The sequence below is a fragment of the Giraffa tippelskirchi genome, chromosome 14 (genome assembly GCF_054371585.1).
Source record: "Giraffa tippelskirchi isolate mGirTip1 chromosome 14, T2T-mGirTip1v1.2.pri, whole genome shotgun sequence".
NCBI classification, from domain to species: Eukaryota; Metazoa; Chordata; class Mammalia; order Artiodactyla; family Giraffidae; genus Giraffa; species Giraffa tippelskirchi.
In genome coordinates this window covers 27,505,207-27,531,148 of record NC_137288.1, presented here as the reverse complement: position 1 = coordinate 27,531,148, position 25,942 = coordinate 27,505,207, and the positions used below count along the sequence as shown (strand labels likewise).

At 39.6% G+C, this 25,942-nt stretch overlaps 1 protein-coding gene and 1 long non-coding RNA gene across 9 annotated transcripts in view; both read left to right on the top strand.

The window, feature by feature from the left end:
* Positions 1 to 11,489, top strand: part of LOC145534880 (large ribosomal subunit protein uL30-like) — a 51,364-nt gene extending 39,875 nt beyond the window's left edge. For 4 of the 8 annotated variants that reach the window (XM_081563191.1, XM_081563190.1, XM_081563189.1 and 1 more), the window contains one exon: positions 6,096 to 7,010. In XM_081563191.1, the coding sequence (XP_081419317.1) occupies positions 6,145 to 6,924 (780 nt within the window). In that variant the 5' untranslated portion in view covers positions 6,096 to 6,144 and the 3' untranslated portion in view covers positions 6,925 to 7,010. Of the gene's footprint in view, positions 1 to 5,765; positions 5,994 to 6,095; positions 7,011 to 9,193 lie in introns of those variants that run through there. The other 4 variants (XM_081563187.1, XM_081563192.1, XM_081563193.1 and 1 more) reach the window with 4 other exon arrangements.
* Positions 11,490 to 18,125: 6,636 nt separating this feature from the next.
* LOC145534882 (uncharacterized) overlaps positions 18,126 to 25,942 on the top strand; it is a 228,723-nt gene continuing 220,906 nt past the window's right edge. Inside the window, exons 1-2 of the long non-coding RNA XR_014075035.1 lie at positions 18,126 to 18,354; positions 19,127 to 19,348. This is a non-coding gene — a long non-coding RNA (uncharacterized LOC145534882). The remainder of the gene's footprint in view (positions 18,355 to 19,126; positions 19,349 to 25,942) is intronic.

Genomic DNA, 25,942 nt, shown 5'->3' with positions numbered 1-25,942 from the left:
TTTTGAATCAGTTCATTGTTTCAAGTCTGGTTCTAACTGTTGCTTCTTGACCTATGTACAAGTTTTTGAGGAGGCAGGTAAGATAGTTTGATATACTCATCTCTTGAAGAATTTTCCACAGTTTGTTGTGATCCACACAGTCAAAGGCTTTAGTATAGTCAGTGAAGCAGAAATAGATATTTTTCTGAAATTCTTTTGCTCTTTCTTTGATCCAACGGACGTTGACAATTTGATCACTGGTCCCTCTGCCTTTTCTAAATCCAGCTTGTACATCTAGAAGTTCTCAGTTCAAGTACTGTTAAAGCCTAGTTTGGGGGATTATTAGCATTACCTTGCTAGTATAGTAAAGTTGTGGTATTAAACATGCAATGGAATATTACTCACATATTTAAAAAAAAAAAGAGTGAGACCTTGTCATTCATAACACATGGATGGACTTTATGCTAAGAGAAAAAGTCAGACAAAGACAAATACTGCATGATCACATTTATATGTGAAATCTGAAAACAAACACAACTAAATGAAAACATACTCATAGAGAACAAATCGGTGGTTTCTAGAAGGGAGGGGGCTGAGAAGTGATGGAAGTAGGTTGAGGGGATTGAGGTATACACCTCTAGGTGTACAACTAATAAATCACAGGGATATAATATACAGTATAAAGAATATGGTCAATAATATTGTAATAACTCTGTATGAGGACAGATGATCGCCAGACTTAGCTTGGTGATCATTTCACAATGTATGTAAATATCAAATTATTATGTAGTGTACCTGATATGTCAACTATATTTCAATTAAAACATTTAAAGTAATAAATCAATAGATAAACATAGAATCTAGGGTAAATTATCCTACTCCTTCACTCTGCCTCATCCCTTCTGCAGGTAACATCACTCTGTGATCACTTCAGCCTTTAGGTCAGCTGCATCTCCTAGGTTTAAAAAGAAGACAAAACTTAATACGTCACTCTTTGAAGAAGTCACTCCATTGTGATATTTCTTCTTCAAATATTGAGCCATTACCTCAGGCTGCCAAGAGTTCTCCTACTGAGAAAAGAAAGTGATGGCAGTGGAGTACCTCACAACCAGCCTTGAAGCACACATCTGCTCACTCTCTTGAAGTACAAAACCCAGCACATTGTCCTGTCTCTAGTTTATTATATGATAAATGGAAATCTGCTTCCATTGTCTTTTCCTCTGAGACGAGAGAGAGTCCTTGGGCAGCCTGACTGGAAATTAATGTGATTATGGTATACTTCTTTCTTATCAGGAGACAGAGTTTCTCCAGCTTCCTATGCTTAAGAAAAAGAAAAGAAAAACCATAAGATAAATAAGCAAATAAAACAATATAACTTATGTAGGTAAAACCAAATTCATATGGTGATGAGGGATTTGTGCTTAATTTGTATGTATGTCTTTGTCCTCTATTTTAAACTGAAGGATAATCAAGATTGACTCCAGGTTTTGAAGAGCAAGGACATGGTACTCTGGGGATGGCCATTGTACCAGTTCCAGAAACAGATAGGATGGGGACCTCTCTGAGGTGCTGGTGGGGCTGAAGACACCAAGAAGAGATGATCTGTGGTGCTTCCTCTGACCCCTTAATATACCTTTCTCATGGCAGGACAAAGGAAATGCATCATCAGTTCAGTCACTCAGCCGTGTCTGACTCTTTGAGACCCCATGGACTGCAGCTCTCCAGGCTACCATGTCCATCACTAAATCCCGCAGCTTACTCAAACTCACGTCTATCGAGTCAGTGATACCATCCAACCATCTAAACTTCTCTCACCCCCTTCTCCTCCTGCCTTCAATCTTTCCTAGCATCAGAGTCTTTTCCAATGAGTAAATTCTTTGCATCAGGTGGCCAAAGTATTGGAATTTCAGCTTCAGCATCAGTCTGTCTGATCAATATTTGGGACTGATTTCCTTTAGGATTAACTGGTTGAATCTCTTTGCAGGCCAGGGGACTCTCAACAGTCTTCTACAACACCACAGTACAAAAGCATCAATTCTTCGGTACTCAGTTTTCTTTATAGTCCAACTCTCACATCCATACATGACTACGGGAAAAAGCATACCTTTGACTAGACGGACTTTTGTTGGCAAAGTAATGTCTCTGTTTTTTAATATGCTCTCTAGATTGGTCATAGTTTTTTGTCCAAGAAGCAAGCACCTTTTAATTTCATTACTGCAGTTACCATCTGCAGTGATTTTGGAGTCCAAAAAAATAAAATCTTTCACTGTTGCCATTGTTTCCTCATCTTTTTGCCATGAAGTGATGGCACCACGTGCCATGATCTTAGTTTTCTGAACGTTGAGTTTTAAGCCAACTTTTTCTTTCACTTTTCTTTCACTTTAAGCCAACTCTCCTCTTTCACTTTCATCAAAAGGCTCTTTAGTTCCTCTTCACTTTCTGCCATAAGGGTGGTATCACCTGCATATCTGAGGTTATTGATATTTCTCCCGGCAATCTTGATTCCATCTTGTGCTTCATCCAGTCTGGCATTTCTCATGATGCATATTAGTTGAATAAGCAGGATGACAATATACAGCCTTGACGTACTCCTTTCCCAATTTGGAACCAGTCTGTTGTTCCATGTCCAGTTCTAACTGTTGCTTCCTGACCTGCATACAGATTTCTCAGGAGGCAGGTAATGTGGTCTGATATTCCCATCTCTTGAAGAAGTTTCCACAGTTTGTTGTGATCCACACAGTCAAAGGCTTTGGCATAGTCATTAAAGCAGAAGGAGATGTTTTTCTGGAACTCTCTTGCTTTTTTTATGATCCGCCAGATGCTGGCAATTTGATCTCTTGTTCCTCTACTTTTTCTAAATCCAGCTTAAACATCTGGAAGTTCATCTGTTGAAGCCTGGCTTGGAGAATTTTGAGAATACTTTGCTAGTGTGTGAGATGAGTGTGATTTTACGGAAGTTTGAACATAATTTGACATTAGCTTTCTTTGGGATTGGAATGAAAACTGACCTTTTACAGTACTGTGGCCACTGCTGAGTTTTCCAAATTTGCTGGCATATTGAGTGCAGCACTTTCACAGTATCATCTTTTAGGATTTGAAAGAACTCAACTGGAATTCTATCACCTCCACTAGCTTTGTTCATAGGGATGCTCCATAAAGCCCACTTGACTTTGCATTTCAAGATGTCTGGTTCTAGGTGAGTGATCACACCATCATGGTTATCTGGGTCATGAAGATCGTTTTTGTGTAGTTCTTCCGTGTATTCTTGCCACCTCTTTTTAATAACTGCTTCTGTTAGGTCCATAATATTTCTGTCCTTTATTGTGCCCATCTTTGCATGAAATGTGTCCTTGGTATTTCTAATTTTCTTGAAGAGACCTCTAGTCTTTCCCATTCTACTGTTTTCCTCTATTTCTTTGCACTGGTCACTGAGGAAGGCTTTCTTATCTCTCCTTGCTATTCTTTGGAACTCTGCATTCAAATGGGCATATCTTTCCTCTTTTCCTTTGCTTTTCACTTCTCTTCTTTTCTCAGATATTTGTAAGGCCTCCTCAGACAGCCATTTTGCGTTTTTTCACTTTTTTTTTCTTGGGTATGGTCTTGAACCCTGTCTTCTGTACAATGTCTCAAACCTCCATCCATAGTTCTTCAGGCAGTCTATCTATCAGATCTTTCAGATCTAAGAGATTTTTATCATAATTACATTTAATTGCCCGTTAAATTGTTAAATAATTGGCTCATGGTATAGGTCAAGATGTTTTACAATGGTAGCAATTTGGAAGCAGGCAAAAGCAAATATCCCTAACTTGTGGGATAGTTGACTTGAGAACTCTTTGTTTATAAGCAGCCTTTCTATGATGTGGAAATGACAGCAGGAGTGACTATCCCCATTGCAGAGAAGAAACCAATTCTGACTCCATGTTGGAAACTATTTCTTTGACTTGCTTTCATTGCTTTTGTTATTATAATCATACTTAATAACTTGACTCAGAGGACCCTACCCCTCTGCCTGACTGTAAACTAAAGTGCTTTTGTTCAGTTCAGAGAGAGATAATGTGACCCTTCCCACCTGTGAATACAAGAGATTAACACACACCTTCTCAAGACTGGCCATTCCCTTGGAGATGTTTTGCAAGATTGAAGACTCTTTACTTCCCCCACTGCCTCTCCTCTCTATTCTGCTTTTGACTTTAGTTCCTCACTGCTTCTTTCTGACTCTACAAAAGAACTTGGAATACAGACCCTGATGAGATGGTTACTCTGAGACACCAGTCTGCATCTTCTCAGTCAGCTGACTTTCTGAATAAAGTCATATTCCTGGCCTCAACACCTTGTCTCAGATTCATTGGCCTGTTGTGTGGTGAGCAGAGGGAGCTGGGACTCAGTAACATCCCCTCTTTTCTGTGACAGTATATGACTTTATACAATACAAATGTTATTCAGGCCCCAATGGTTCAAGGTTTCTTTAAGTTCTTTCACAGTTATTTCTAACTCTAGACTCTCCTTTTAAAACATTTGCATGTTAATAGTAAGTATTCCCACACTTCTGGAGGATATAGTATATAAAGATATACTCACATCATAAATTCATTGAAATATTAATCATGAACATAATTACAGTTACTATAGCAATCTCACATATGAAAAAATTGGGGGCTCAGTCATACTAATTACTTATGCAGCATCAGCCATCTAGTATGTGGCTAGGATTCACATGCAGTTCTCTTGGACACGATAGGCTCTTAATTCGCAGAACAAGCTTCCATTCTCTAGCAGTATGTTAGTCTCTGCTATAGTGAGTGTTGCTTGATTTTTCTTAATTAATTGAAATTTGTTGTTCCTGTGATTACGTTTAAAATCTATGTGTTTAATAACCAACTCTAGAGTTTTGCCAGCAGTGGACATTGAGCTCCTTGAAAACAGCTGAGTATTACTATGTTTTCTATCCTGGGGTTCATTTGTGAACGTGAATGTCCTGCACGTTCTTGTTAGGACATAGCATTGTTTAGAGGAAAAGACATCAAAGTAGGTGTAGGAATCTCTTTCTTTACAGTGTTGTCTGATCTTTAGTTAGTGTAGATATCTAGGATTGTAGCACTCCCAGGTATCAGTAGAAACATTACAGGGATTGCTCCATAATTCCCCCAGTGACTTTTGACTTGATCAATCTGCTTAAGTTTACATTTAAATTGAATATCAAACATAAACTAAACATAAAAGTTGCAGTATCTGTCAACTGCAACTTGGCATTTGCTATTGGCACTTGCCATCTACCTCTACAAGGATTAAATCATGTGCTGCTGAAGCTGCTGATTTTCAACAAACATTGAAAGGAGTTCAGGATGGAGAGCAGAAATGAGGCACTTTGTGCTCTAGGGAGAATTGGCAGAACAGGTCTTCAGATAGATATTTTTATGAACTGATTTTATGAGTACAATTTTTTTGTCTCCTCATACCCAGAAAAGCAATAAAATCCTTCATACTGATGACTGCTCCTCATGAATAGCAGAAATCTTCTGGAAAAATATGTGTTTAATTGCATGTACTCCCCCTTCACCAAATTCACATATATGCTGACCTTTCCCTGTACTTCTTTGCAGCAGTTTCTTAGAATTATCTGAAATGCTGTCTCCTGGGCAATAGTCCTCATTCCACCCTCAAATAAAACTTAACTCTCAACTCTCACATTGTGCTTTTTTTTTTTTTTAAGTTGGCAATCCATAACAGGTATACAATAAGCTTATTTAAAAATAATCATGAGCCTGAATATCATTCTTTTTCCACAGGAGCCCTTCCTGAATTAAGACAAGTGCCTTTCTCTTCTGAGTATATTTTCGTTAACAAGGAATGAATACAATATTCAGTGGAATGCATTTATGTTTTTTCCCTTCATGTTTGAAACACAAGTTGGAAAGGGCAGCTGTCACAAGAGGACTTTTATTCCCAGGACATTGTCTATGCATCCATCTCAGGAATGTGATGGATTATGTGAAACATTACAGTTTATCTGTGGGGTAAGGCCTAGTGGGAATCCACAAAGCAATTCATGCAGTAATGTTCTGGAAAACCTATTTAGGCTAACCTTGAATACATTCTATTTCTTTTGCCTTTGCCAGCTGCTCCTTCCTGAAGCCAGTCTTCATTTTCAAAGAGCTTATTATTAAAATGGAGCTAAGTACCTCTTTCCCGGCTGGAACCATGGAGGTTGCCGAAGAGAAGAAAAAGAAGGTTCCCGCTGTGCCAGAAACCCTTAAGAAAAAGCGAAAGAATTTCGCAGAGCTTAAGATCAAGCGCCTGAGAAAGAAGTTTGCCCAAAAGATGCTTCGAAAGGCAAGGAGGAAGCTTATCTATGAAAAAGCTAAGCATTACCACAAGGAATACAGACAGATGTACAGAACTGAAATTCGAATGGCTAGGATGGCACGAAAAGCCGGCAACTTCTATGTACCTGCGGAACCCAAATTGGCATTTGTCATCAGAATCAGAGGTATCAACGGTGTGAGCCCGAAGGTTCGAAAGGTGCTGCAGCTCCTTCGCCTCCGGCAGATCTTCAATGGCACCTTTGTGAAACTCAACAAGGCATCAATTAACATGCTGAGAATTGTGGAGCCATACATTGCATGGGGGTACCCAAATCTGAAGTCTGTAAATGAATTGATCTATAAGCGTGGTTATGGCAAAATCAACAAGAAGCGAATTGCCCTGACAGACAACGCATTGATTGCTCGATCTCTTGGGAAATACGGAATCATCTGCATGGAGGATCTGATTCATGAGATCTATACCGTTGGAAAACGTTTCAAAGAAGCAAACAACTTCCTGTGGCCCTTTAAATTGTCTTCTCCACGAGGTGGAATGAAGAAAAAGACCACCCATTTTGTAGAAGGTGGAGATGCTGGCAACAGGGAAGACCAGATCAACAGGCTTATTAGAAGGATGAACTAAGGTATCTACCAGGATTATTTTTGTAATCTGGTCAGTTAATAAACGATTGAAACAAATTGAAAAAAATAAATAAATAAAAAATAAAATGGAGCTAAGTACAGCCCAGTTTGCACCATCTCTTAGAAGAACGATCACTGCTGATGTGTTTACAAACTACCTCATACATTCTTTATCACCAGTGTATATTTTAGGAATAATAGATATATCTTTTCTTGATTATTTTTATGAAACATTTTGGGTAATAATATGGCATTCTGCTTGGTCAACATTTGGTGTAAAGAATCAATAGGGAAAATATTTAAGTTGTTCCTGGTGGCTAGTATATAAGTATTTTTACAATTTGTATGCAATAGCCAAACTGAGTGTAATCACAGAACTTTAGCATTTAAGTATAGTGTCTGGGTCCTAGGGACCTTTTTGGATCCACCCATATGATGCCCAGACATCAATTTGATGAAAAGTCAACCACCAACATCTATATATTTTCTTATTTTAACAAAAGCATATTAAGAATAGTCAATCTCTATTTTTCCAGAAATGTGTTTACAAAACAATAGTCCAATCACATGAATAGTCTGCTTAATTAAAATTAACCATTTTATACTTAGATTATCAGTTTTGAAATCAATGTCCACTAAAAGGCTGTGGAATATCATTAACATGTTTAGCAATCTGTTGCTGCTGCTAGTAAGTCGCTTCAGTCGTGTCTGACTCTGTGCGACCCCATAGACGGCAGCCCACCAGGCTCCCCCCGTCCCTGGGATTCTCCAGGCAAGAACACTGGAGTGGGTTGCCATTTCCTTCTCCAATGCATGAAAGTGAAAAGGGAAAGTGAAGTTGCTCAGTCGAGTCCGACTCCTAGCGACCCCATAGACTACCATAGCCTACCAGGCTCCTCCATCCATGGGATTTTCCGGGCAAGAGTACTGGAGTGGGTTGCCATTGCCTTCTCCGTATGGGAGTTAGGTTGTATTTATTTATTTTAGGACATATTCTGAAAGTTTTCTGTTTCCCTTAATGCAGTTCTCAGATCAAGTTTGGGACTTGATTGTAAAAGCTAAGTTATATAAGAACAAAATCAGATATCTGAACTTTAGTTCAAGTAGATACATCGGTGTGAGAAAAACTCAGGTTTTCTTAAGATATAGGTGATTTGGAAGCCCTAAAACAAAATATGAGAAACTGTATCCTTTGATGGTCACATGTGTTTATGAAAGATAGTAAACATAAATTTTTCCAAAGACAGAAACCAGTGAAAAAAATTATTGCTGTTTTGTATATTAGCGATAAGGAAGAGAGATGCCTTACAGCAGGAAATGCTTCTCCTGCTTTCTTCCTGCGTGTCTCATACAAGTTAATTTAATCAATATTTTCAGTGAACTTATTCAGATATTCATTTTAAATACAAGTTCTGTATAATGTATTCAAAAGCCTAATATATCTTTTGGAGTGACCATTCTTTGAATTATTCCAGGTCATTTTACTTCTAACAATGACAATACTTCATTTTAACGTTAGGAGCATTTTCCCATGCTTGCTCTCATTAGGTTTTATAAGATAACTTGAGGTACTGTGGGATAGTGTTATAATTCCCATGCACTGGTGAAAAACCAAACAAACAAATAAACAAACAAAGAGTCTCTAAATTTAGCATAGACAAGAAAGAAGTGTTTGAACATCAACCAGGTGAGAAAAAGTCATGTTTTGGCTGGTCAGAGAGAAATAATTACATCATTACCATTCTAAATGACCTAGGACAATGGCATTGGGCATTAAAATGCATTATACATGTCTTCTTCTTTAAGCTACATATTAGGTTTTCTTTATGTTATTATTCTTCAACACTTTGATAAACAATTATTATAGTTAATACTCTCCTCACTGAAATGGCCACCGCCTGTGCTGCTCTTCCAAGTGAGAAAGTCCTGCATTGGCAGCTCATTTCACTCACAGCAAACAGCATGGGGGCGCCTCTCCACCACTGCATCGGAGTCCAAGGGCCCCATTGAAATACTTTATTTATTTTTTTTTTGAGAGGCTTTATTCTCCCTGTTGTAAATAAGAGAAGCCTTCTCATCCTCTTTTATTAGAATATATACTTTAGAAAACTTATAAGTTCTTTCACTGTCTCTTTAAAACGTATGTAAATCTTTCTAGAAACTAAATAAGCCTCTTGCCAGCTTTATAATTAGGAATATTTTTCTTAAGGGTCTGGGAGATATCTCTTTGAAAAGTAAACATCAACTGAAATAGTACCCCTATTTTGCAGTTTCTGTGGGACAGTAAGAGCCTAACTTCAGTGGATATACCTGGCTCCAAGTTGAAAAAATGCCTCTTGTCCAAAAGATATGAGAAATTTGCTTTTCCGTTATATAAACCAATTAAATAACATGGGTGGTCACTCCAATTACCAGGTAAATTTAGGGTAAGCATGTGTGTAATAAATAGTGCGCTATTGTGTTCTCTTATTTGAGGACTAATTACTGTTTATTTAGAGAACATGTAGGTGGTGGGTATTATCTACCCGGTTATAAATGGTTAAGACTTCTTTCTGTTTTGCAGTCTTACAGAGGACTGCCTGTGATGTGCATGACATTATGGTTTAATGATTATTCAACAAGTTGTTTTCTTTATAACTATTCCGGAGAGGTTTTCTGGGTTGGGAGAAAATTTTATTTTTAATTAATAATTTGCCCAGCTCTTTAACATGTAACTTTGGGGCTCTGTGAGGAAAGATCTTCATTATATGATGAAATAAGGTGGTAAGAAACAATTCAGGTCAGAGTAAGCACTTTTCTTACTCCAATCAAAACAGGAGTCTTGGCTGACTGGGGAAAATTCTGGGTGGAGTCAGTAATTCCCACTCAAGTGAAAATGGCAGTACTGACTAGCAAGTTGTCCTCATCTGATCCTTTCCATGGACATTTTAAAAATGTTCCTCATATGTGACATCCACTCCATCTACTTGTCTAGGCACTTACCAGGCTGTAGACTTTACTCCAGGAGAACTCTCCTGAATTGGTTTCCAGGCTTCTGGATCTTTCCACGCAAGACCAGCACCTGTCTTTATTCCACAAGTGCTGTCAAATGACTTTTCAAAGAGTTAATAATCAATTTAAACAGAGCTCAAACCCTTAGCATTATAATTTTGGGGGGCTTTTCTGTTCAAAATTCAAAAGGAATGAAGATAGTGTGGTAGTGGTAGTGTTGGGAAGGATAGGGTGATTTCTCCAAGCACATATACATAATAAACAAAATTAAACAATATTGAAGTGTTCATATTTCAAAAATATTTTAATTTTCCAACACTTTTCCAAGAGAATTTAGTCTCTTACCTCACATTACCTGAATTTGTACCTGTCTTTTGGAGCAAATTTGTGCTTTTTAAGCAATTTGGGTAAATTTTATTTTATTAAATGTTTTTCGGTGTGTGTGTGTGTGTTGTAATTAACACCTAACAGACAGGAGGTGTAACTTCTTGGTATCTACCTCCAGGCCGCTTGACTTCTCAGTTTTGCGTTGGCGTTTTCCCAGCCACAGAATGGTACATTCTTCTCAATGTTTCCAGGAGCTAGCACCAGGAAGGGATGAGTGATAGTCTTCAATTATGCCACCATTGAGTATTAACTTGACCATTCTGTGTGATGCTTTTACCTTTATTTCTAATGCTGTACATTGTATAATAATAATGTAATATGCCACTTTCTGAGCTCTAACGTTATATAAAGAATTGAAATAATTTTATACACATTATTTGACTCCTAAAACCATATGAAAAAAATTCCTATTTGCGTCTCTATTTACAGAAAAGAAAGAGGGTTAGTAAGTTGAAAGAGCTTAGCCTTGATTACATTGACTCCAGAGCTGGACCTTTTAGCTACGTTGCTATACTTCTATAGAGTTTCTATTTAGTTACTAACCTTATTTTCAAAGGATTCAAAATAGCGCAGTTCCACTTTTATGTACAGGAAGCTAAGTCAGTACTGCATGGTAATTAAGAACATAACTTCATTGTCTGAAGACCTGTTTTTTTTCTATTACTGTTATGCTAGTATTAACAAATAAGAGAGTTAAAAATACTCCTTAAGTTTAGTAAGGAAATACTTACAGTCCAGGATATGTGTATTTCTAACATGACACATTCTTTCTTTGGACTGTTATCATAGAAGGGAACATTTACAGACATCCTAACCCCCCAGGTCCATCCATGAACTTAAAATCAGTAATTTGAAGAACAAAATGAATTCAGCTTGTCTAAAATAGAGACCAATTTGAAACTGAAATATGAAATGATTTCAAAACAATATCAGTGGAGAAATAGACCTATGATTTTGTGACAGTGAAATTCAACTATTATGTCATTTTAGTTAATTTGTTTTTTGTCACCATAATTTTAGGTTGTCAGAACCTATTCCAAGGATCTTGGCACTTCCCAATAATAACTTTAAAGAAAAAAATGTTTAAATTCCCAGATATTGAACAATACTGAGTAATAATCCTTAATAGGTTATTATTGGCATCTGACAGAGAAGGGATATCAGTCAAATTGAAAAGAAAAAAGAAAATTGGTAAAGTTCATGAAAGCAAGAAGTTGACAGACACTCAGGGCCTTTAACTATTAGCTCTAAGAAAAATAACACATCTGTTCTGTCTGCCTAATACAATGGCCACTCCTTAGCAAAATGCATCTTGGGTTTGAACTGCAAGATCTCTTTAATGCCTTATAGAGTTTTTGCTATACTTCATTTATAAACATAAAACAACAAGCATACTGGCCTGGAGAAAAGTTCATTTTTTGCAAAACTGCTTTTTAATTCAGATAGAACACAAAGCCCCAAGACTTAACTTTCCCTGGTAGATATTTTCAGATCTATTTATCATGGTCACAACAAGAAGCAGTTTCTGATTTATGTGGTGAGCTTCAGACTTTTGGTATTTTCTTTCTCAGCCTCAATCCATCAGGAAGCAGGTCTGAATCACATTTAACACTAATATGGCACTGTCAATACTGCCTAGTACCCAGTATGCATAACAAGAAAGCCCCTGGAAGATACAGAGGGTTCAGGATGTGAGCTGGACGTCTAAGCAGCCTAAACTGATTTTTCAAGTTTATGGTGTTTTTATGTATTTGGAGCAAAATAATGCAAGCTGTTGAATTAGGAAAACCAAAGATTTCATGTACAAATGGAGAATTACAGCAAAACTCCATGGTTTTGGTACTGTTTGGGCAAAGGCTTTTAGGAGGTTTTGGTGAGAGAGAAGGGCTTCCTCAGAGATCTGTGTCAATCAGACCATTAACCTCAACATCATCATATTCCCATTATCTGGCACAGGGCCTGCATATTAAAGATACTGATAAAAACAGGTTGGATATAACTCAAAATCAAGTCCTTCTATAGTTGCTATAACCCCTAGATCCCTACTAGTACTATACCATTATTTCACAGCCACGCTTTACTTAAGGTGTCAAACTACTTTCTTATCTGGTTTCCCATTTTGGGTAGGGGAATTGTGTTATGCCCAGACTCTAGCTGAGGTTATTTTGGCTGAAGAAAGACACAAAACAAGTTATATATTTGTGTTTGTGTGTTTAGTTGCTTCCATCTTGTCGGACTCTTTTCGACCCTATGGACTGTAACCCGCCAGGCTCCTCTGTCCCTGGGATTCTCCAGGCAAGAATACTGCAGGGGGTTGCCATTTCCTTCTCCAGGCAATTTCCCCAACCCGGGGATCAAACCTGTATCTCCTGCATTGCAGGGAGATTCTTTATAGCTGAGCCACTGGGGAAGCTCATATTTGTAACTGGGTATAAACATATTTCCTGAAGCCTAGCCAAATGCTCCTCATGACATTGCACTGTATCTCTGCACATGCTAGAAACTAGATGCTCAGTAAACTTGGTGACAGATTTAGACAAAAGAGTCCGAAATGCAGTACTTGGATGCAAACTCAAAAACGACAGAATGATATCTGTTCGTTTCCAGGGCAAACCATTCAATATCACGGTAACCCAAGTCTATGCCCTGACCAGTAACACTGAAGAAGCTGAAGTTGAACAGTTCTATGAAGACCTATAAGACCTTCTAGAACTAATACCCAAAAAAGATCTCCTTTTCATTATAGGGGACTGTAATGCAAAAGTAGGAAGTCAAGTAACACCTGGAGTAACAGGCAAGTTTGGCCTTGGAGTACAGATTGAAGCACGACAAAAGCTAATAGAGTTTTGCCAAGAGAACGCACTGGGTCATACCAAACACCCTCTTCCAACAACACAAGAGAAGACTCTACACATGGACATCACTAGATGGTCGACACTGAAATCAGATTGATTATATTCTTTGCAGCCAAAGATGGAGAAGCTCTATTCAGTCAGCAAAAACAAGACCAGGAGCAGACTGTGGCTCAGATCATGAACTCCTTATTGCCAAGTTCAGACTGAAATTGAAGAAAGTGGAGAAAACCACTAGATCATTCAGGTATGACCTAAATCAAATCCCTTATGACTATACAGTGGAAGAGAGAAATAGTTTAAGGGATTAGATCTGAAAGACAGAGTGCCTGATGAACTATGGATGGAGGTTCGTGAGATTGTACAGGAGACAGGAATCAAGACCATCCTCAAGACAAAGAAATGCAAAAAAGCAAAATGGCTGTCTGAGGAGGTCTTACAAATAGCTGGGAAAAGAAGGGAAGCGAAAAGCAAAGGAGAAAAGGAAAGATATACCCATTTGAATGCAGAGTTCCAAAGAATAGCACAGAGAGATAAGAAAGCCTTCTTCAGTGATCAATGCAAGAAATAGAGGAAAACAATAGAATTGGAAAGACTAGAGATCTCTTCAAGAAAATTAGATACCAAGGAAACATTTCATGCAAAGATGGGCTCAATAAAGGACAGAAATGGTATGGACCTAACAGAAGTAGAAGATATTAAGAAGAGGTGGTAAGAATACACAGAACTGTACAAAAAAGATCTTCACGACCCAGATAATCATGATGGTGTGATCACTCACCTAGAGCCAGACATCCTGGAATGTGAAGTCAAGTGGGCCTTAGGAAGCATCACTATGAACAAAGCTAGTGGAGGTGGTGGAATTCCAGTTGAGCTATTTCAAATCCTGAAAGATGATGCTGTCAAAGTGTTGCATTCAATATGCCAGCAAATTTGGAAAACTCAGCAGTGGCCACAGGACTAGAAAAGGTCAGTTTTCATTCCAATCCCAAAGAAAGGCAATGCCAAAGAATGCTCAAACTAATGCACAATTGCACTCATCTCACACGCTAGTAAAGTAATGCTCAAAATTCTCAAAACCAGTTTTAGGCAATACATGAACTGCGAACTTCCAGATGTTCAAGATGGTTTTAGAAAAGGTAGAGAAAATAATAGCAAACGAAGCAACAGACAAACAATTAATCTCAAAAATATACAAGCAACTTCTGCAGCTGAATTCCAGAAAAATAAACGACCCAATCAAAAAACAGGCCAAAGAACTAAACAGACATTTCTCCAAAGAAGAAATACAGATGGCTAACAAACACATGAAAAGATGCTCAACATCACTCATTATTAGAGAAATGCAAATCAAAACCACAATGAGGTATCATTTCACACCAGTCAGAATGGCTGCTATCCAAAAGTCTACAAGCAATAAATGCTGGAGAGGGTGTGGAGAAAAGGGAACCCTCTTACACTGTTGGTGGGAATGCAAACTAGTACAGCCACTATGGAGTACAGTGTGGAGATTCCTTAAAAAACTGGGAATAGAACTGCCATATGACCCAGCAATCCCACTGCTGGGCATATACACCGAGGAAACCAGAATTGAAAGAGACGCGTGTACCCCAATGTTCATCACAGCACTGTTTACAATAGCCAGGACATGGAAGCAACCTAGATGTCCATCAGCAGACGAATGGATAAGGAAGCTGTGGTACATACACACAATGGAATATTACTCAGCCATTAAAAAAATACATTTGAATCGGTTCTACTGAGATGGATGAAACTGGAGCCCATTATACAGAGTGAAGTAAGCCAGAAAGAAAAACAACAATACAGTATACTAATGCATATATATGGAATTTGAAAGATGGTAACGATAACCCTATATGCGAGACAGAATAAGAGACACAGATGCATAGAACAATTTTATGGACTCTGAGGGAGAAGGTGAGGGTGGGACGTTCTGGGAGAATAGCAATGAAACATGTATATTATCATATGTGAAACAGAACACCATTCCATGTTCAATGCATGAGACAAGGGCTCAGGGCCGGGGCAATGGGATGACCCAGAGGGATGGGATGGGGAGGGAGGTGGGTGGGGGGTCCAGGAAGGGAAACACATGTAAACCCATGGCTGATTCATGTCAATGTATGGCAAAAACTATTACAATATTGTAAAGTAATTAGCCCCCAACTAAAATAAATAAATTTATAAAAAAAAAAAAGAAAGAAAAGGTAGAGGAACCAGAGATCAAATTGCCAACATCCGTTGGATCATTGAAAAAGCAAGAGTTCCAGAAAAACATCTATTTCTGCTTTATTGACTATGCCAAGGTCTTAGACTGTGGATCACAATAAAATGTGGAAAATTCTGAAAGAGATGGGAATACCAGACTACCTGACCTGCCTCTTGAGAAACCTGTATGCAGGTTAGGAAGCAACGGTTAGAACTGGACATGGAACAACAGACTGGTTCCAAATAGGAAAAGGAGCACATCAAGGCTGTATATTGTCACCCTGCTTATTTAACTTATATGCAGAGTACATCCTGAGAAACGCTGGGCTGGAGGAAGCACAAGCTGGATTCAAGATTGCCGGGAGAAACATCAATAACCTCAGATATGCAGATGACACCACCCTTATAACAGAAAGTGAAGAAGAACTAAAGAGCCTCTTGATGAAAGTGAAAGAGGAGAGTGAAGAAGTTGGCTTAAAGCTCAACATTCAGAAAACTAACATCATAGCATTCGGTCCCATCACTTGATGGCAAATAGATGGGGAAACAGTGGAAACAGTTGCTGCTGCTGCTGCTGCTGCTAAGTCGCTTCAGTCGTGTCCGACTCTGTGCGACCCCATAGACGGCAGCCCACCAGGCTCCGCCGTCCCTGGAATTCTCCAGGCAAGAATACTGGAGTGGGTTGCCATTTCCTTCTCTAGTGCATGAAAGGGAAAAGTGAAAGTGAAGTCGCTCAGTCGTGTCCGACTCTTAGCGACCCCATGGACTACGAAGCTCCTCCGTCCATGGGATTTTCCAGGCAAGAGTACTGGAGTGGGGTGCCATTGCCTTCTCCGGTGGAAACAGTGGCTGACTATTTTTCTGGGCTCCAAAAATCACTGCAGATGGTGATTGCAGCCATGAAATTAAAAGACGGTTACTCCTTGGAAGGAAAGTTATGACCAACTTAGACAGTACATTAAAAAGCAGAGACATTACTTTGTCAAAAAAGGTCTGTCTAGTCAAGGGTATGGTTTTTCCATATGGATGTGAGAGTTGGACTATAAAGAAAGCTGAGCGAGGAAGAATTGATGCTTTTGAACTGTGGCATTGGAGAAGACTCTTGATAGTTCCTTGGACTGCAAGGAGATCCAACCAGTCCATCCTAAAGGAGATCAGTCCTGGGTGTTCATTAGAAAGACTGATGTTGAAGCTGAAACTCCAATACTTTGGCCACCTGATTGGAAGAGCTGACTCATTTTAAAAGACCCTGATGCTGGGAAAGATTGAAGGCAGGAGGAAAAGGGGACAACAGAGGATGAGATGGTTAGATCGTATCACCGACTCAATGGACATGGGTTTGGGTGGACTTCGGGAGTTGGTGATGGACAGGCAGTCCTGGCGTGCTGTGGTTCATGGGGTTGCAAATAGTTGCACACAACTGAGCGACTGAACTGAACTGAACGAAAATATAAGTAGGGCTGTCATGTAGCTGCTAGAGTGTTTATAACAAACACTGTCCAAAAATCATTTGTTTATTTAACAAATGTTTACTGAGGACATGCTATGTGTCAGGCACTAGACTGAAACCTAGTCTCGACATTGGGAGCTCAGGGTACTGTAGTAATATCCAGATTAATAAGTAATTATGACCCAGAATGGTGAAGTTATGCTAAAACATCACAGAAGACAGAGGACAGAGCAAGCAAATGACATAGGAATTTGGAAAGAGATTCTTTGTTTTGTTGTTTAATCTGTCAGTCATGTCCTACTGTTTGCAACCCCATGGACTGTAGCCCACCAGGCTCCTCTGTCCATGGGATTTCCCAGGCAAGAATACTGGAGTGAGCTGCCATTTCCCTCTCCAGAGGATCTTCCTAACCCAGGGACTGAACCTACATCTCCTGCATTAGGAGGCAGATTCTTTACAGCTGAGCCACCAGGGAAGCCCAATGGAAACATTAGACAAACTCAAATAAAGGGACATTGCAAAATAAATTGATCTGTACTTTTGAAAAATGTCAATGTCATGAAATTCTAAGTCAGACTGAGGTACTGTTCCCTACCAAAGAGAGGTGACAACTGAATGTAAAGGTAACAACTGGAGTAAGGCCCAACACCATACTTTCTGTTGCTGAAAAAGGACACTGGGACAATTGGCAAAATCTGAAGTATTTGATAACTGGAGTGTGGTAAGAAAAAAAAAATAGAGAATGACTTTGTTTTTAAAGAGAGACTATAAAGGGGAATAGAAAGGAAATACTATAAAGGAGTGAGAGGAAGAGAGGGGTAAAGTGAGGAAAAGAGAGAGAGGAAAGGAGAAAGATTTTTTAAAAAGGAAGAAGAGAAACGGGAAAATCCTCCAAAGAGAGGCAATCCTCCCCACAAGGCATCTCGCCAGGGCCCCGGAGCCGGCGCCGTCCAGGGTCTCCAGCAGCTGCTCCTCTTCCGGGGCTCGGCCGCTCTTCGCCCGCACCCTCCAACGCACGGTGAGCCTCGCGGCGCGGACCGCCTGGCCTCCCGGCGTCTCAGAGAACAGCGGCGACGGCGGCGGCACCCGGCAGGCGAGGGACTTCAGTCTCCACTTCGCGTAATGGCGGGAAATAAGCGCCACACACCGCGTTGCCCGGATCTGGGTGGAGCTCTTGTGGGAAGGGGCGGCGGGAGCGCGCGGCGCGGCCCCGCGGCGCGGAGGCGGGGCGGGCCTGCTCAGGGGGGCGGGTCGCGGCGGGGCGGGGCCGCGGCGGCGAGCGGCAGGGCGGCCGCCATCTTGGAGAAGGGCGAAAGGAAGGGCAGTCGAGGCCTCAGGAGTGTGCTGCGTGGTGGCCTGAGGGCTGCGTATTGCTAGGTATCACTCTGTAGACTCCAAGGGGAAACTCCTGAAATCTGGTTTATCTGTTTCTAGTGCGAGACCTTGCACAGGTCGAGACCGCAACAGTCCAAAAGAACAAGCGCAATGAGACCTCAAAGTTATCTCTGGGCAAATTTAGAAGGTAACAGTAGTCTTTGATTTCTGCCCACCTCATCTCTTCTCTCGGTGTGTTTTTTTTTTTTTGGCCGATGGCAACTCATTTGTTTGGTTTCCTACTGGAACCCCTAGGGAGTGACTTTTCCTTCCACTGGATCAAGTCTTCCCTCTATTTGGGTAGCCTCTGCTGGAAAGAGAAAAAGAAAGAGAGGGGAGAATGGAGTTTGCTAGCTAAGAATAAAGTAAATACAATAAAAGATTAATATTTGAAAGTATTTGAGTGAAGGATATTTTGTAGTAAAGAATCTAGCCTTGCTCAAAGAGAGAAATTGTCTTTCCCTTCAGCCTTGTGGAGGCACCCTATGTCATACTGTTACGGGAAGCACACTGACTGAACCCCTCACCCTGGCCAGGCACCATAGTAACTATTTGCATGAGTTGTTTTAGGACAGGAGGTCCTGGTAGGGAACAGGGAACTAATAAGCCACCACCAACCGGAAGAGTTCACGAAGGGTCAAAAGGAGACACTGCATGTCCAACCACCTCTCAGAATCCTTCTCACTGGCATCTATCTTAGTTGAACAAGGTGTGAACCATCAGGAAGGACTCTGAGTCAGAATGATTGGCTAAAGACAACCCAGAAACTAATCCCATCACCATAAAACCCGAGACTGCGAGCCTTGTGGCAGAGCTGTTCTCCTGGGTTCTCTTACCCTACTGCTCTCTGCTTGGGTCCCCTTTCCCAGTAAAATCTCTTGCTTTGTCAACACATGTGTCTCCTCGGACAATTCATTTAGGAGTGTTAGACAAGAGCCCGGTTTTGAGCCCCGGAAGGGGGTCCCCTTTCCTGAAACAAATGAGGACTCTGGCGGGTCTCTGCTGCAACTGACATCCTGACCACTTGGGGTACTCAGGGACCAGCTTGCTCGCCCATGGACCAGACCCAGTGGCCACAACTGGGACCGGTTTGTCCCTGGTCTCCTCCTGACACAGACAACTGGCCAGAGCGCCCCAACCAGGTAAGGAACAAGAGACTTTATTGACCTCTCCCCCCTTCCCTCTCTCTTTCCTCTCCTTAACCCTTCCTATCCTACCCCTTTTTTCTAGTCTCCTGGTCCTGGATGCAGGAATATGGTTGAAGGCCCTCAGCCTGAGCTGAGGATTGGAGACTGATCACCTCCTCTTGGCAGAGAACTCAAATTTTGGGTCTAGTCTGGTCTGGTCTGGTTTCTGGTAGGGCTGAGTTCCAATCCTCCCTTCTCTGGAGGCGCATGTTAAAGTCCTGTAATGCCTGGGTATCTGCAGGTGGCAGGAGACGCCTGTAAGGCCACCCCTTTTGTCCCCCTCTCCCACCTCCTCCCCCGTCATCTTTCAACCTGGCTTCCTTTCCTCCCTTTGAAATCTTTGAAGACCTGAGATATTTTCATTTTACTCTGTTAGTACTTGGATATAAAGTTCTATGTCTCTATAGGAAGTTTTCTAAGAGACTGTAATCATATTTTTAAGGGAGTGTCTGATGAGGACTGCCAGGTCTATGTGTGTGTTTTATACTCTGTGTTCTGTGTAGTGATTTGTGATGGCCATTTTGCTTTGTCTGGCCACCATTTGGTTTAGACTTGCCGTCATTTTGTTAGAACTTGATTTTCTTTCCCTGTACCTTGAGACCAGGTCTCTCAGGAACACTTATCTAAACCATCTCTAACTCCCAAGGCTGAGGAAAAATGGGAAATTTTTATTTAATTTTGTTTTAAATTTAAATTTTTTAAAAATTTGTTTATTTTAAATTTTATTTGTTCCAACTGTTATTTATAAACTAGTGAATTTTATATTGCTATATCTAATTCATGACTAAGCTTTGAAAATGAAGCTAGATCTTGCGTTGTGTCTGTTTGAATAAGTCTCCATATGTCTTTGTCTCTGGATAATATATTTGAGATTAATTTGTAAATAAGCTCTATTTAATTGGCTTTAAAAAAAAGTAAGCACTTACAAATGAAATCATTCTAAATTGAACAATGAATTCCAGGTTCATGTGAACTGGAAAATATTCAATATTAAGTAGCTGATATTAATGTTTGTTTGTTGAACTAATATAGACATGTCTTAGAGTAATTAAAATTAAGTAGAATATTTTCATTGTACCTAGGTTTAATATAAGTTAAATATTATTATATCTGTTACAAGTTTGTCAACAAGGAAATTACCTCAAGTGAAGAAACTTCTATAAATTGTAAATGAGATCTGAGCTTTTAGATAAGCTCTATTAAGAATAATTATGCTTTAGGAATGTCTGTCTAAAATAGTCTCTCCATATTGAGGTAACTTAAATCTCTAAGGGTTGTGCTAAACTAAATGTTGAAAGTCTATTGAAAAGCTAGGTCATTTCCAAATAAAATAAGATTTTGAAACATTTACTACTAAACACTAATTCATTTTACAAAGAAACTAAAGAGACTTGGGAGTATAAATGAGTAATGTTTGGTGCAATCCTAAAATGTTCTAAGAAAGCAGAGGTTTTAGAAATTATCACTGGTATTTATGCTCACCAATCTATAAAATGCTAATATAAAAGCTAGTTCTTGGTTGCTTAAGGAAAGCAGGAAGAGTGTTTTCAGTACAAGGAAGGTATGAAAAAATACTAAAAGAGTTATACATGATCAGAATTTTCTAAAATTGGATTACAATTAGTTAGATAAATGGATTTTGTTAGGATTGACACAGCCATAGGAAAACTGGTTAGAGCCAGCTAGGTCCAAGATGGCAGAGTTGACTTTCACTAGACCTTGAGCCTCAGTGTATATGCCCATTGTGACATATCAACAAGCTAAATGATACAACCATCAGCATTGACCAAATCTGACCAACTGTTCTAAACCCTTTTATTTATTTATTATTTTTTTAAATATCAGATAAAATTGATTTTTAAAATATTATTTATTTTAATTGGAGGCTAATTACTTTACAATATTGTAGTGGTTTGTGCCATGCATTGACATAAATCAGCCATGGGTGTACATGTGTTCCCATCCTGAACACCTCTCCCGCCTCCCTCCCCATCCCATTCCTCAGGGTCATCCCAGTGCACCAGCCCTGAGCACCCTGCCTCGTGCATCAAACCTGGACTGGCGATCTATTTCACTTATGATAATATACATGTTTCAATGCTATTCTCTCAAATCATCCCACCCTTGCCTTCTCCCACAGAATCCAAAAGTCTGTTCTTTACATCTGTGTCTCTTTTGCTATCTCTCATATAGGGTTATCATTACCATCTTTCTAAATTCCATATATATGCGTTAATATACAGTATTGGTGTTTTTCTTTCTGACTGACTTCACTCTGTATAATAGAACTGATTCAAATGCATTCTTTTTAATAGCTGAGTAATATTCCAATGTGTATATGTACCACAGCTTTCATATCCATTCATCTGCTGATGGACATCTAGGTTGCTTCCATGTCCTGGCTATTGTAAACAGTGCTGCGAAGAACATTAGGGCACACGTGTCTCTTTCAATTCTGGTTTCCTCATCTAAACTGTTTGAATTGATTTTTTTTTTTGACAAAATTTCCTAAATCGAATTCTGTTGAAGTTCCTTTGACCTCTAGATAATTTTGGGGTGCTTCAGAGGGCCCTGAAACATTCTAAAGAGAGATATTAAACTAACTGTTTATTTGGTTCGTTAAATTACATTAGAATATTATCAAATGAGTAATAAATCGTCTCATGTTATAATGTATGGTAAATATTACTAATATAAGTATCCTAGAAATTATGTGGAATTCTGAACATTCTATTATGTCCTGGTATTCTAATGGAAAACCTGATGACTTCACAAAAGTTAACAAAAGGACTGAATGAACCAGCGAATATGCTTATAACTTTTATGGTTTCTATCTGAAAAATTACAGGTTTGAATCTTGTGTTTTCTGGGAGTAGGGAAATACTTCCTCTCAAAATAATTTTGACAGTAATTTGGTAAAATTATACATTATAAACAAAACAATTGTATTTTCTCTCTGACTCCTCCAGAGATTGGAAACTCTTAGGTTTCCAGTAACTTGATCAGATGAATTAGGAAGGTTATCTCACTAACAGGTACAAAAATCTTAAGGAATTTCTGAGACCTTGGAAAGGGAAGAATTCACCTAGATTCTTAGGCGAAATCTGTGATAAGCCTTTGGTGTGAGTTTCCCAGCCCTGTTTTATTTTAAAATTTCAATCTGAGACTCTATAAATATTTCAGCAAAACAAAAAGTCTATGATCAATTATGTTTATATAAATCATCAGGCTAAAATTACTGAGAACAGAGCTATTTTGCAAGCAAACTAGCCTTAATTTGGTTATGTTTGATAAAAATGAGGGTAATTTTAGGGAAAAAAAGATGTTTCATTAAATGTTAAATCCCCGCTTGTTAATGGAAGTGTGCATCCAGTAATACTCATTTCTTGGATAGTTCTTTGCTGTTATGTGATATTAATGTAAAATTTAATTAAATTCTTAAAGAATACCCTAAGTTTGTTTCTGAAGTGCATCTCAGTCATCTGTCTTTGGATAAAGATCAGATGCCTCATGAGCTGCAACCAAGACTGGAAAAAGACATAATTTAAGGGACTCTCTCCAACCTGGATGGAAGGACCTTTTTATCAGGTATTCTTAACTGGCTCATGCACAGTGAAATTGAAGGGAAACCGACTCTTAGATTAATTCCCACTTCCAAAGGCCCCTACACTGGACTGGTCTGTAGAGAGGACAGCTGACCTCATCTCACCTTAAAATGATGCTCAGACAGAGAAGAAACTACACTACACCAGGAAGAGAAAAAGATGACATCAGAGGTAGACAGCTTGCCCAAGATGCTGGACCTGAGTCATATGATCATTTAAAATGTTTTCTTGACTTCTTAGACCTTTGCATATAAATCAAATGCCTGATCATAGGCCTGATCCTATGCTAGTTTTAGAAATCAATCCAATTGTTGTGTTTGTGGCCAATTACCTGTGTCTAGTTCTGGGTTACCTTGGTGAATTTCTCTACTCCAAGACTAATTGGTTGGCCCTGAGAAAATTTACTGGAAAAAAAAATTATAGTCATATTCAAATCACTATTGATATTGCTAGATGGGATCCCCTCACCCAGCCAATTAATAATGCCTGCTCTGACTCTGGCCATAAATTTGAGTTTTCTTTTATTACTCAAGCTCGATCAGAGAAACAAGCAAAGTTTTAGCAAAGGAAAAAAACTCCCACAATTATGGGATGGATTTATATAGATAACACCAGGCTATGGTAATTTAGGTTTAAAGTCTCCTCTATGTTGGAAACAATTAGATCAGACAAAGGATAATCAGTCTAGTAACACTAGAAAACTGGGCTATGTGCCTTATAGACTGTGCCAATATATAATTTCCCTGGAAAATAAAGATTCATACAGAGTAGACTAAGTTCGATTACCTGGGATATACTGGGCTATATCTAATGGGAGCTTTTAAGTCTTACTTATGATTTTGCTGATACTGCTGAGTGTATTATTTGTATTTCGCCTGTTTTACAAAATTGCTTTTTCTTACACTGCCAAATGTGTGACTGAGGCCTCTGCTAAAATAATATATAGTTCCATATGAGATTGATGGTGGTAACAGTGTAACTCTAGATACAGTAAGAAGCAGCAAGAAGGAATGTTTTCCTGGACCAAGTGGCTAGTAAGACAGGTGGTCCAGAGAATTTTGGATGCTGTATGATGGCCTAGTCCAGTAACAGCACATTGAGTGCCCTGTCAACAAAATCTTTGCCAGAACCTGAGAATGGACATTCTCAGCACCATGGGATAAAATGATCATGAAATGCCCCCCTCAAAATCATGGTAAAGTTTATGACCAAAAAGGATCTCAGCCAACTGAAAACTGACACTTGCCATCTACCTCTACAAAGATTAAATCATGGCCACTGCAGCTGCTGATCTTCAACACCCCTGAAATGGGTTTAGGGTGGAAATCAGGAATGAGGCACTCTGTGCTCTGGGTAAAACTGGCAGAATAGGCCTTTAGGTAGTTAGATCTTTTCAGGAAAAGATTTTATGAGTCCCAATTCTTGCATCTTCTCATACCTAGAGAAACACTGACATTGTTAATGATGACATCTGCTTTGGCTATTAAGGAGAATTTTACAATTAAAAGTCAAAATAGAATAGAAATGGTTCAGACATCCAGGAAAATAACTAGGTGATACAATGGGTGTAATTTTAGGCTAGATCTTGTATTGCTAAACACTTGAGTTTTCTGAGTCATGGCAGGCTTGGGTGCCACCAGACATTCTCAAAACAATGTCTGCTGGCAGCTAGCAACTCCAACCTTACTTTTTATAAAACTAGGAAATTGGCCACCTGGCTACAAGTCTCCCCAAAGTGCCAGGTCCAGACTGGGTTTCAGGCCTATTCTTCTAAAAAATAAATGAGATTTATTTTGTCTATTAAAATTTCAGTGATCGCTACTCCAACTACTTCTAATTGGGTCTGTTACACTAAAATGGCAGACCAAGGCATTGAAATTTTAATCATACAAGACTCAGATCTAGGACTTGGAACTCAGAAATACTTGCAGTTCAGTGTCTATTCTCCAAACTGAGCCAGTCCTTATGCCCCATTTTGATAGGAAGTTACCAGAGTCATAGTCGCCCAGTTCTTAAATTAAAACCGAGCAGGACTCCATGGGGCTCTGAAGTACGGATCTGTTCTGTGTTCTCTGTTTCTTGTTCTTAGGACAAAAACGTTCACTCAGCCTCCTTGACCTTCCCTGAGTCCCAAAGAGCAGATTCGAACAGTTGCTGATCAGGGAAGGGAGGGGATACAGAAACGGAGGAGGAACAATCAAACGGTGGTGCAGCCTTGAGACAGGGTGCTGGTTCCTGTTCAAAAAAAAAAGAAAAAGAAAAAACATAACGATGTCTTTGAGTTCTTCTACAGAACTGGGACCCCCACCCAGGTGGAGGATGGTAACTTCAGGCTGAACACGAGATTGCTGGAGCACCGCTCTGTTGCCTCACCACCAACCAATCAGAACAAAGTCACACACCCTGCAGCCCTCACCCCAGATGTCGCCTTCTGTTTCTGGGGGCAGGGTGATGACCATCTGTTTAGGCCTCCTGTTTAGCCCTGTCTATTTCATCCCTGACAGGGGCCAGCAGTTTCAAGTGAAATTGCTGTCATTACAAGGGCGAATGCTGGTTTCAGGCAAAGAATACCTTGACTTAGATCAGGTAGAGAGAGACTTCTGCTCTGCTAGGCAGGCCTAGACCCATGCACAGCAGGAAGAAATTACAGAAGAAAGAGACTTCTGCCCCAATTCCCAAGGAGTATCTTGAGTATGAAGTCTCTCAGAGGGGAGTTATTTCGGGAAGCACACCGACTAAAACCGCCTACCCTGGCCAGGCAGCACAGTAACCATTTGCATGAGTTATTTTACGACAGGAGGTCCTGGTAAGAAACACGGAACTAGTAAGCCTCCACCAACCAGAAGAGTTCAGGAAAGGTCAAAAGGAGTTCAGGACAGGTCAAAAGGAGACACTACATGTCTGATCACCTCTCAGAATCCTGCTCGTTGGTATCCATCTTGGC